The sequence below is a fragment of the Sparus aurata genome, chromosome 12 (assembly GCF_900880675.1).
Source record: "Sparus aurata chromosome 12, fSpaAur1.1, whole genome shotgun sequence".
In the NCBI taxonomy this organism is placed as follows: Eukaryota; Metazoa; Chordata; class Actinopteri; order Spariformes; family Sparidae; genus Sparus; species Sparus aurata.
The window spans coordinates 26,825,268-26,838,098 of record NC_044198.1 but is presented as its reverse complement, the minus strand read 5'-3'; the positions used below and the strand labels follow the sequence as shown (position 1 = coordinate 26,838,098).

General features: G+C 43.0%; 1 protein-coding gene across 1 annotated transcript in view; it reads left to right on the top strand.

Annotated features, from left to right (window-relative positions):
• Positions 1-12,155, top strand: part of LOC115592211 (zinc finger SWIM domain-containing protein 6-like) — a 41,373-nt gene extending 29,218 nt beyond the window's left edge. The window contains exons 6-14 of the mRNA XM_030434768.1: positions 1,149-1,325; positions 1,427-1,573; positions 2,265-2,411; positions 3,522-3,782; positions 3,924-4,059; positions 5,475-5,632; positions 6,218-6,381; positions 6,495-6,576; positions 8,562-12,155. Coding sequence (XP_030290628.1) covers positions 1,149-1,325; positions 1,427-1,573; positions 2,265-2,411; positions 3,522-3,782; positions 3,924-4,059; positions 5,475-5,632; positions 6,218-6,381; positions 6,495-6,576; positions 8,562-9,424 — 2,135 coding nt within the window. The 3' untranslated portion in view covers positions 9,425-12,155. The remainder of the gene's footprint in view (positions 1-1,148; positions 1,326-1,426; positions 1,574-2,264; positions 2,412-3,521; positions 3,783-3,923; positions 4,060-5,474; positions 5,633-6,217; positions 6,382-6,494; positions 6,577-8,561) is intronic.
• The last annotated feature ends 676 nt before the right edge of the window (positions 12,156-12,831 follow it).

The following is a 12,831-nucleotide window of genomic DNA, read 5'->3' as shown; positions in this document are numbered from 1 at the left end:
TTATCTCATCAGGAGGTTTCTCTTTCTTCTCTCCTCCTCCTCCTCCTGTTAAGTCTTCTTTCTCCACCCTCCCCCCTCTCTTTTAATCAACTCTCCTTCCTTCAATCTCTGTGCCTGCAAGCCTTATTACCTTTTTAGTGCGGCTAATAGAATGAGCCTAATAACACAGTTGAGGTCCTGCAGCTTTTTTCCACTAAATCAGAGAAAATACAGACACACGAATGTTTCTATCAGGCGCTAATAAAACCGTTTCGAATGAGAAGACGGGCGCTGTTATTACTGCAGCTGCAGTGTTGTGTTATCTACGTTCTGTAATCCGGCTGCGGCGAGGGTGTTATTCTGAATCAGACAAATATATTATAGTGATATGTCACTTCATTATTATTATTATTATTATTATTATTATTATTATTATTATTATTATTATTTGTCTTATTTTTATTTATAGTTTTCAGAATTACAATACACATAATTTTGGAGCTGTATAATTCTCCCATGGAGTCAAAGTCACGAGTTGCACTGTAGGCTACAACCCTAGCCTTGTGTTTTTTAATGTTTATTTGTTTACATTTTGCAGATTAGCATCATTAAAGTATGCCGAATTAGCTTTTAGCACTTCTTGTTTGCAGTGTACACATTGATATACAGACAGCTATCACTGGAACACTTTTAAACTGAGGAAAACTTTAAAACGTGATGATTTTAAGGCAAGTTCTGTATTTAGGTGGAGTATCTTTTTATTCTCCGATTTCTAAACAAGTTTATAGACATTTATTCAAGATGGACACAACCGATAATGACATCATCTGAAAGTGTAGGATAAACTGAATTTTAAAATATGTGTATTATGTCTGTGTGTTTACGTTTGACTGAGTTATGACTGTGGACTTGAGGTAACACAAGTAAAGAGTGCTCCGTGTTTTCGAATATATTTGTCTATATTTTGGCCGATTAGTATGCCGAATTAGCTATTAGCACATCCTGTTCCCATTGTTCCCATGGATGTACAGGTTACTGTAACTGGATTATTCAACACTGAGGAAACCTTTAAAACATGATGTTTCTAAGGCAGGTTCTGCAGTTAGAATGTGCATCTTTTTAAATTATCTTACGAACGTTTTATGTATTTATCGATATGTGTTTCGCAGATTCCCTGACTCGACCGCACCGGACCGTGTTCACGCGGGCGATCGAGGCCTGCGACCTGCACTGGCAGGACCCCCACCTGCAGCACATCATCACCGAGGACCACTACACCAACTACTGTTACCATGACAACCTCAACAGCTCCCTCTTCGACGCCCGAGGGTGGCCCCTGTGGCACGGTGAGAGAGCAAGGACACGCCGTTTTAGAGCGGAGATTGCTTCAAATAAAGGAGAAAAATGTAAAGGTGGTCGCTAACATACCTGCTCTCCTGTCCTGCAGAACACGTCCCGACTGCCTGCGCCCGAGTCGACGCCCTGAGATCTCACGGTTACCCAAAGGAAGCGCTCAGACTGGCCATCGCCATCGTCAACACGCTGCGGAGGCAACAGCAGAAACAGCTGGAGTTCTTCAGAACTCACAAAAAAGGTCAGTTTCTCCTCCTTCAGTCTTTGAGTAATGAAAAGTATGAATCTCGTGTCACAGACGTCTGAAATATTTTACTCTGTGGTTCCTATTTTTATATGACATTCAAAACTCCATTGAAAAAAAGCTGAAAATAAGCATCCAGGTACAAATCCAAACATTTAACAATGGGATGTAAATTTACGTGATTTCACGCTGGACGCTTTTGTTGTATTCTTTCACAGAAGTGCATTTTTAGATGATGTGAATAAAACAAAGAAATGTGCTCGGAGCTGCACGACAATGATGAAAGAAAACACACAAACTGGGGAAACAATCTACTACTATTATTATTTTACATGTTTTGTGATTCATAACACCTTCACTGAGTGTGTCGTCGGTTGCTGGGAGACGTTCATGTACAAGCTCATTAACTCATGATTTAGCAAGAACTCAAATAAAATTAATTATTGTTTAACGGGTAAATTAATTCATCAGTTTCCTGCCGTTAATCCGAGTCCGGGTCGGGTTAATTATTCGATTTTATTACTAGGATTTATTGACAATAATGTGATTTAAATGTCAGTAAATTTTTGTGCTTAATATTAATTGTAGTAGTTTTAGTTCCTGCTGGTTTTACATCAATCTTCGACCAAAATGACGGTTAGAACAAGAGTTGAAATGTAAATGTGTGTGTTTGTGTGTGTTACTGCAGAGCTGCTGTTTAAAGGCGTCACCTCCATCACTGCCCTGGAGGGCTGGGTGGGTCACCCGCTGGACCCCATCGGCACGTTGTTCAACACCCTGATGGAGACGGGCCGAGGCATCGAGGACGGAGCGGCGGTCCTGCTCGACTTCTCAGGTACAGAAACACACATACGGAAGTAAAAGTACCAGAACAACGCAGTAGAAATACTGCAGGACCAACAGAAGTGCTGCGTTCAGAATCAGACCACGGCATCATGAGCGTGTTTTTGCATGTCATTCACATTTTGCAGGACTTTTCAGAAGATAATCTCCTTTAGGAAATAATCAATCCAGAGTGGTTGGCGTGATTTTGTCCAAGAACGCTTCAATCGGATTAAATTAATCAATAATAGACGTAATTATCTTGTAGATGAGTCGTAGAAAATGAGGACTGTGCAGGTTTTCCTTTCATATCAAGCAGCAAAATGATTTTATAACCTCGAGTTTCTGATATCAGATCAGAAAAATTTATCTGAAAAAAGTTTGCAGCCAAGTAAGAAGAACAATATTTCTTTGTGAAGTGTAAAGAATTAAATGAAATACCTCAAAGTGGCTCTGAGGTGGAGTAATAGAGTAAATGTACTCTGTGTACTGCAGACAAACATTGACTCTGCAGTGATTGTGTCTTCCTGTCAGAGCTGCAGGCCCTCAGGTTGCAATCAGCGGCGATGACACAGACGTGCTGATCGGCCCGCAGTCATCCACCAATAACAGCTCATGAATAAGAAATGCAGCAGGAAAAACACTCCAATTAAAATGCATTAATTATGCAGAGAGCTCAGCTCGACGAACTTCAACATACTTTAGTCAGAGCGGCTCGTCTGGATACGCTCCGAGTCTCTGCACGAGTACACGGAGCCTCTGCAGCGAGGAAGTTGTGAAAGTTTTCAATTAAGACCGCGAGCACTCTGCTGTGTGTGTGTGTGTGTGTGTGTGTGTGTGTGTGTGTGTGTGTGTGTGTGTGTGTGTGTGTGTGTGTGTGTGTGTGTGTGTGTGTGTGTGTGTGTGTGTTCATTAGGGACTGGTGGCCCTCCTGGGAGCAGCGGTGAGGTCTGCCCAGACATCATTAAGCCATTAAAACACATGATTACGTCCCTCAGGAGCACTGACTCTGAAAAGGGAACTCTAGAGTGAACAAATAGATCAATAGATTTATCAATAATCCCCCCTGGGTCATCCCTCACCCTCCTCTCACCCTCTCTCTCTCTCTGTGCGTCACCCTCAGGCTCGCCGGGTTCGGGTCGGAGGGCGGAGCATCCCGTCCTGCCGGCGCAGCGTTTCCTGGAGGAAGGAGAGTCGTTCGTGTCGCTGGCCGTGGAGACGGCTCTGATTGGTTTAGGGCAGCAGAGGATGATGCCAGACGGCCTCTACGCCCAGGAGAAAGTGTGTCGCAATGAAGAGCAGCTATTGGCCAGGCTACAGGAAGTGGATCTAGACGACACACTGGTGAAGATCTTCCGGAAACAAGGCGCCTTCCTGCTCGATGGTGAGTGACTGAATGTACCTCGACCGTAACGTCTCCTCGCAGGATGTTTCAGGACGATGTTCAGATCGGTTTGTGTTTCCATCACTGATATCAGACTGCGACCGTTATCTCACTGACCTGATGTCTGTGTTTGTGTTGCAGGTGGTCCTTACAGCGGTCTGGGGGAGGTGCTCTACAGAGAAAGCGTCCCCATGCACACCTTTGCCAAGTATCTCTTCACCTCCCTGCTACCTCACGACGCCGAGCTGGCGTACAAAATTGCACTGAGGGCCATGCGGTGAGTCAACGAATCGGACCTAGTTTAAAGCTGTTTCATAACCCTGAAGAACTCTTTCAGACGTGGACGAGAGATCACAAACCACCATCAGATATCTGAGACCGGAGAGACCAAACAAGAGTTGTTCTCAAGTCGAGCTTCAGACGATGTTTTGCTGTATTTATTATTTATTAGAAAACAGTTAACAGAGCAGCCTCAGAGCTGAGATTGAGCTTCAGATCAATATTCCTGATCAAAAGAGTAAAATAATTATTCACACAACAAGTTTTTTTATCAGCTGAATAAACTTCAGTCAGCGAATCAACGAGAAATAGTTCCCACACGTCCTGGAGAAGCTGGTTCAGTTACTGTTTTACTTTTTCCGTTTTAAGTTAATTCTCTGTTGTATATTTGATCTTGCTCTTGATGAAAGCTAAGCCGAGCCGTTTCCTCCATCGTGTCAAGTTTGCATTTATATTTAGACGCTTGTTTGTATATTTTGGATGTATTTAAAGAATTAATCTATAAAAAAAGCACAGAAAGAGAGAGAGCTCGTCTGTAAGCTTCGTGCACCGACACTAGAAAGTTCTGAACCACAGGCCGGTGAAGCTCGTGTGACACGAGCTTCACCGGCCTGTGGTTCAGAACTTTCTGGTGTCGGTGATTTGTCGATATTGAGCGGTTATTATAAATGCCAGGATTGATTCTGTCGAGAGTTTAGTGACGGATATAATGTCGTCGTCCCTTTTTGGGGGGCAAGAAAAATGCAGTTTTTCATAGAGAGTAAGAAGACGTACTTTAAGTGATGAGAGTTGGGCGGTTCTGATCCGAATGTAAAGTGGCTTGTCTGCTTTCTTTCTAAATGTCCTCTGGTTTGTGTGTGCTGGCTGCAGGGATCGAGAGGAGGAGGAGGAGGAGGAGGATTTAGGAGCTATCTGGGGCGCTGTTTAATGACAAAACCTCCTTTTCGCTGGAATATTCACTAAATAATTCAACGCTGCTGAAAACGAGTTTTATAAAAACGTGTTAATAATAAATACATGCTGTTGGTTTCCTCCCTGACCGCCACGGGTGTTACCAAACTTTATTTCCTCTCGCCCAAATTAAACCCTTTTGATTTTCATCATATGTGAATCTCTCTTTAATTACAAAAGAAGTAATATTAGAGGACAGACTTGGCGGATGTAACTGTTTTAGAAGAAGAAGAATTGAGCTGTTTCTTTTGGACTCGTCCTGATTCTCGGTGCTCGTGGCCCGAGGCAAAGATCCACCCGAGTCGAGGTGTGGAGGAGAAAATATTGATCGATGCTGTAAAAGGAACATTTCTCCTTGATCACTTCTTTACCTTCCTGAAACGTTCCTCTGAGTCGACACATCGCATCCTGTGTTTTTTTGTCCGATCATGACTTATCGTCTTCTTCATTCCCTGTGCTCAGGTTGCCGGTCCTGGAGTCCACGGCGCCGTCCGGCGACCTGTCTCGGCCTCACCATATAGTGTCCGTGGTGCCCAATCGCCTCCCTCGCTGGTTCACTCTCAGCCACATAGAGACCCAACAGTGTGAACTGGCCTCCACCATGCTCACTGCTGCTAAAGGTACACAGATACAGTTTACAATACGTTGCAACTCAAGGTGTCTTTTGGTTGAAAGTCCTTTCTTATCTCGCGACAGCTCTGTGTTAAAGCTCTGGTCAAGTTTAGGTTCAAAAACCACTTGGTTAGGGCGTCAAAAAGATCATGTTTTGTCTTCGTGGTCTCCCTTAAATCACACGGTTTTGTTTCGCCACAAACGTGGCTGGAAATTGTCCCGACATCTCTAAAAACAGCCTGTTTTTTTGCCACAAAACACAGCTGGAGATGTCCTGACTTCCCCTCAAAAATATCTGTTTTTTTATCGCCAAACACACAAGCAGGAAATTGTCTGGAGAGCTCATGAAAAATATTCAGTGGTGTGATGCTTACGAATGTTGAAACCTGGTCCCAAACTGTGGTCACCGCCTCACCTCCACCCCCTGATAATAAAGTCAGGACACAAACATGTAATGTGAACATGATTTATGACGTTTCATAGGAACACTCACTCTGAATATTTAAAACAACATTAACATCCTGTTACCATCCAAACAGATCTTTCTCTTAAAACGATGTTTGTTAAATCTGAACCTCTGTTTCTGTGACCAGGCGACGCTCGTAAGCTAGAAACAGTGTTAGAGTCCATCCAGAAGAACATCCACTCCGCCTCCCACATCTTCAAACTGGCCCAGGATGCCTTCAAAATCGCCACCCTCATGGACAGCCTGCCCGACATCACGCTGCTCAAAGTATCCCTGGAGCTGGGTCTTCAGGTGAACAACACACACACACACACACACACACACACACACACACACACACACACACACACACACTTCATCTCATGTGTCGGGCAGATTCAGAGCTAACCCGGTGTTTCTTACAGGTGATGAGAATGACGCTGTCCACCTTGAATTGGCGGAGGAGAGAGATGGTGCGGTGGCTGGTCACTTGTGCGACAGAGGCTGGTGAGTTTGTCCAAGCACACCCTCTAACATCTGGCTTTGACCCTGCAGAAGTCTCTGGTGTCCATACAACGAGCAAATAAGGGGCGGGTTCATCACCAGACCAAGCTGTAGCTGCCATTAGATAGTTAGCTCAGTTAGCTGTGCAGCTAGAAGTCCAGACCGGGAGCCTGGAGAGGCGTCACAAAACAGGGTTGCTGCTTTACGACATTTATATATATTTTTATACTAAAATAACTTCATACTGCACCTTTAAAAATGAATATACGAAGGCTGTAACAGGACGCTGAGGCAGGACTGTTCTTGGCTAGCAGCAGAGAACAGCAGAACGAGTGCAGGGAAGATTAAATATCTCACCCTTTTAGGAACATTAGCGTTTATCTCTTGTGAGAGGAGAGAGCGAGTAAGCACAGCTGGCACTGAGGCATCGATACCGTGGAAAATCATTATTGAACCCATTTCAAATATCTGTCTGAGATTATTTAACATTTCACGTCCAGTTGAGGGGACTCAGGCCAAACTTTGTTTCCGAGGGCTCTCAGCAGCAGCAGCGGAGGAGGAGGAGGAGGAAGGGCGAAGGATTGACTGTCAGGGTGGTGATTATGGAAGATTGTTGGCTCCTGGCTGATTAAGTGCGCCTCATGTTTGGACTTGGAATACTGAAAGCCAGTAGCTGGTTTCCCTGAAGCGTACAGGAAGCTGGTGTCCAGAGGGACGGAGCTCTGTAGGGGGAAAACCCTCCTCCCAGATGATTTCTTGTGAATGTTGGGGTGGGGGGGGGGGGGGGGGGGAGTGACAAGGACTCCCTGTTTTCTGTGGGGGCAGTTTTGAATGGACTCATTGAGAACAGGCCAGTCGGCGATGCAGAGCAGAGCCAGACTATATAATGTAAGAGAATTAGAAATAGAATATCTAATTAAGCTGGTGAAGAGCCATTGTGAAGACCGGTGACGTGATCTGTTTGTTGGAACTTTAAGTTCAGCAGGTCAAAGTCGTGCACCAGTTAATAAAACAGAGGTTGAAGCTGAAAATGAAGGGTTTTTTTTTTCAGCTCTAGATTTTAACATCTTTAGAGTCTAAAAGAGCAAGTTTACTTTTGTAGAGAGTAAATTCATTTTCCATCTGGACTGCAGGTTTTGTTGTTGTTATCATCAACAAACCATGAAATGACCAAAAGCTGACAACATGTTGAACCAGATCCTCAAACCTCCCTCAGCACTTCATGTTTTTCGGCTTTATTCAGCATTTCTTTCTGATTATCAGTATCTGTGATTTTTAAACTAATTTAAACATTTGCTGCCTTTTTTACTGCAAGGTAATCTTGAGATTAACCAACATTTGGAGCGGATTTACAGTAAAAATGAAAAACTGAACCTGGATTTCCTTTTTCTGTGACTTCATTCTTTCTCTCCTCTACACTTACTTGATAAATATGGTTACTAGTGACTTTGAAGATTCAGAATATAACATTATTTATAGGGTATTAATTGTGACGTGAGAGATAAGAGATGTGTTGTGTTCGGGACATTGTCAGAGAGGAAAACAACACAAACAAACAAAAGCTTCAGCAGGAGTTGTTTGTAATACAACACAGGTAGACACGAGGGAAAATATAATAAGCTATAAAAAATAAATGAAGCAAGTTAAAAGGAAAGTGATGTGAGCATGTGTGTGAACACAGAGAGTTAGAGAAGGATGAGTTAGTGTTCAGATTATATTGTTGTCCATCTTTTAACAAATAACGTTATTTGTTCAATCTGGTGACATAAAGAGCGATTTTCTTCCTTGTGTACCAGAAGAAGAATTGGCGCAAACGGATCACACACAGTGAATGATGACGTCATTTAAATTAAAACTGTACCAAATGTAAACATGTAAAATAGTCAAACAAGGGACCAAAGATTGAACCTTGAGGAACACCAACATGAACTCTAAATTAGATTAAAATGATCGGACACATCTAACTCGTTCTGTTTGTCTCCGTCCAGGTGTGTTCGCGCTGGACAGCATCATGCAGAGCTGGTTCACCCTCTTCACTCCCACCGAAGCCACCAGCGTCGTGGCGAGCACCGTCATGTCCAACAGCACCATCGTCCGCCTGCATTTGGACTGCCATCAGCAGGAGAACCTTGCCAACTCCGCCCGCACCCTGGCCCTGCAGTGTGCCATGAAGGACCCCCAAAACTGTGCCCTCTCGGCGCTGACGCTCTGCGAGAAGGACCACATTGCCTTCGAGACAGCCTATCAGATTGTACTGGACGCAGCCGCCACGGGAATGAACTACACACAGCTGTTTACAATAGCGCGCTACATGGAGCACCGCGGTTATCCAATGAGGGCGTACAAACTCGCAACGTTAGCCATGACTCACCTGAACCTCAGCTACAACCAAGACACGCACCCGGCCATCAACGACGTGCTGTGGGCATGTGCGCTCAGCCACTCGCTGGGGAAAAACGAACTGGCGTCCGTCATCCCCCTGGTGGTGAAGAGCGTGAAATGTGCCACCGTCTTGTCGGACATTTTGCGGCGGTGCACGTTAACGACGCCGGGCATGGTGGCGCTGCACAGTCGCAGGAACTCTGGGAAGCTGATGCCTCTGGACAAGGCTCCGCTCAGGCAGCTACTGGACGCCACGATCGGAGCCTACATCAACACCACGCACTCTCGGCTGACGCACATCAGCCCGCGCCACTACAGCGAGTTCATCGAGTTCCTCAGTAAAGCCAGAGAGACGTTTCTGATGGCGGCTGACGGACACATCCAGTTCACGCAGTTCATAGACAACCTGAAACAGATATACAAGGGCAAGAAGAAACTCATGATGCTCGTTCGAGAGAGATTTGGTTGAAAGAGGATCGAACGACCAAATCGCCGATATTACTTGAGTCTCTTTTGTAATCCTTTCTAACTTGAAGTGAAAATCCTCCCAAAACAAATCATATTCCTGTGATTTGGCAGTTCAAGGGTCGAATGTGATGACCAGTCATCTTCGTCCACGGTGAATATGTCTTTTCATGTTGAGCTGTACGGTGTACGTGAGCACAGACGGACTCAGAGTTGATTTTTAGTGTTGGAGAAAGTAACTGGACGGCCGAAGATGACAGGATCGAGATGTGAAATATGTTTTAGGGTAAATTTTCTCCTAAAAGCGACGAGTTTGAAACTCAAAGAACACTGTAAACCGTAAAAAAGCAACAGCTGGTGTTGATGTGTATAAACCCATTCAGAAGGAGAGAAATGTTGATTTGTGGAAGTTTGTGTGTGTTTCCCTTTATATGTATGAAAGCGAGAGAGTTTTACACCGAGTATAAACTGAATAGTGTCCACGCGGCGCTCCTCGTCCTTCCCTCAGCTAACGTTCACAGCCTCAAAGAGAAGACAAGCGGCTTTAAACCAAACGGAGAAACTCCATCTGAAGTGACAAGTACCTCTTTTTAAGGATCCAGCTTTACTCTCCTCACGACGGAGACGGATCAGGGCCACTGTAAAAAAACAAAAAAATTGAAGTTCTGACTTTTCTTTTCACAATTCGGACTATTTTCTCTGGATTCTGACTTTAAACTCAGAGACGATTCTGAGTTTAAAGTCTGAATTATAAGACGAATGCCAGAATTTTCAGTATGAAGTCCAAATTTCCAGAAAAAAAGTCTGATTTCTGAGTTTAAAGTCAGAAATTTCTTTTGAAAAAAATTTAATTTATGAGAAAAAAGTCTGAATTATTAGTTCTAAGTCAGTATTTTTAGTGTGAAGTCAGAATTTTAGGAAAAAAGTCCTAATTTTGCGGAAAAAGGTCTAAATTTTATTTTGAAAAAGTCCGAAATTTGAGGAAAAGCTCAGAATTCTGTGAAAATAGACAGACAGTTAAAAGTCAGAATTTTTAGGAAAAAAGTCCTAATTTTGCGGAAAAAAGTCTAAATTTTCTTTTGAAAAAGTCAGAAATTTGAGGAAAAGCTCAGAATTCTGTGAAAATAGACAAATTGACTAAAAAGTCAGAATTTTCTTTTGAAAAATATCCAAATTTTGAGATCTGAATTATTAGTTCTAAGTAAGAATTTTGAGACAAGAAAAGTCAGATTTCTCAGTTAAATCTGAATTTCTCATTTAAAAAGTCTGAATTTTCAGAAAAAAAGTCAGATTTCTGAGTTTAAAGTCAGAATTCTGTGAAAAAGTAAAAAGTCAAAATTTTGAATTTTCAGAAGAAAGAAAAAAAAATATTTTGAAAACTAAATCTGAGAAATAAAAACGACAACTCTTTTTTTCTTCAGTGGCCTGAATCCGACATAAAAAACTCCAAATCCACAATCACAATTAATTTACTGGGTCGATATTTGTTTCTGCCGTCGTCCGGTTGATTGTTTTTGTCTCGAACATTCGGTAAAGATTTATTTTGCAGACATGTTCGTCACAGAAACACAAACTGTCACAGCGCTCGCTCTTGTGGAAACTTTGGAAACTGTCAACAAACATTCTCAGGGATTTCTCTTTGAAAAAAAAAGCAGACAAAAAAAGATAACGAAAGAGAACAAAAGCATTTTATTGTCCTGTATATATGAAAGTATATGTCTGAATATTGAAAAAAAAAATGTATATGTTAACTAATTTATGACAGAATATTCTATGTAAGGCACAATACTTGAAGCTGCAGTACTTTTGGTTTTTGAAACAAGGACAAAAAAAAAAAACATATCAGAAGGACTTCAAAACATTCGCCTTGCATTGCATCAGGGCCCGGTTCAGACAGGAGTCCAACACCGGCCGGTTCTGCTCTGCTCACATGTAATGAGCTGCAGAAAACTGTCTGGCTGTACGACAGGAAGTGGACGTGCACAGTGCGCATTCTCCCGAACACAGACGTGTATTGAGGATTGTTGGAGAGTCGGAGAAAGAGACGACTGTGGAGGCAGAGCAGCGGCGACACAACAGCCGGAGAGAAATCTGCCTCCTGCAGCGACCCGGCCGCCAAACAAACACTCTGCTTCACACCCTTCTTCTACTTCTGACGTCTCGACTTTGTGCAGGACAGAAAGTTGCTCTATACTGAAGGTCTCGACTGTTTCTCACTTTTTCTACGCTTCTGTTGTGTTTCTCCTCTTCGGCTCCCGTTTGTTTTCATTTCTCTCCAGACTTCCTCACACGAGAACAGCCTTCTTTCTTGCCTTGTCTTAATGCTTTAAAATAACCAAATGGGAGTTCTGACTACCAAACTTTTATCCATACGCCGACCGACTTCGGTTACAACCTATCAGTGTCTTTGATTTTTTTCTTAAAAATCTGAACTGGCTCTGTATTCTGTGCTTTAAAAGCTCGTTTCATCTGTTTTTCAGTGTCGTCTCTTGTTCATTCCCTCGTTTAGAGGTCTGTTCGTAGCTCCTCCTTTTGTTTTGTTTTAGAAAATGAAATATGCTCCCTTTTTATTTATTACGTTAGGTAAATGATTGTACAACCATGTCAACATGCTCATGAAGTTGAAACTAAGATTTGATACACTGATCGATTTATTTATGTAACTAAATCACTGTTTTATAAACTTGTTAATGAATCAACATTTTGTTTTTGATTAAATTCGTTTTTTGAGAGGACGACGTCTCCGTGTTCTTCATGTCCGGAGCTCCTGTTCTGAGAATAACAGAACTTTAGGGTTGATTTAGATTCTTCTGTATTATTGTGACAATAAACTAATTTCATATATTGATGATTATGATAGAAAATAGATTTTAAAACCATCTTTAATGTCTGAGAAGAATCTGAGTGGTGGCTTTTCTTTAGCTTTGATCACGACACACATTGGCCGTGGCACGTTTTGATCGGCTGCAACTTCACAACATTTATTTCTGTCTTGTATCGATGTTGGGAGAGTCGGGCTCTTCTCCAGCACATCCTCCATATTCTCCCTGGGGAGGTTCAGGTTCTGGACTCTGGTGTTCTTTCACAGTTAAGCCTGATTAATCCACTGATTGGACAAACCTGCTCATTCAGTATGTCCAGGTCGTCGGCTGACCTCGCGTTTTGGGCACATAACGTTTGCTGAACCTCGACATGACCAACTGAATCAACCCCAGATCATAACACTGCCCCCCACAGGGCCCCATCACTCTGGAACGGGGTGAATCTGGACCCATCAGACGACATGACCTGGTTCCAGAGTCCAGTCTTTATGCTCCACAGAGAACTGAAGCCTTTCTTTTCCATCTGGCCTCACTGAGAAGAGTTTTCTTCAGGCTGCACAGCTGTTTGGTCCCAATCTGTGAGCTCTCT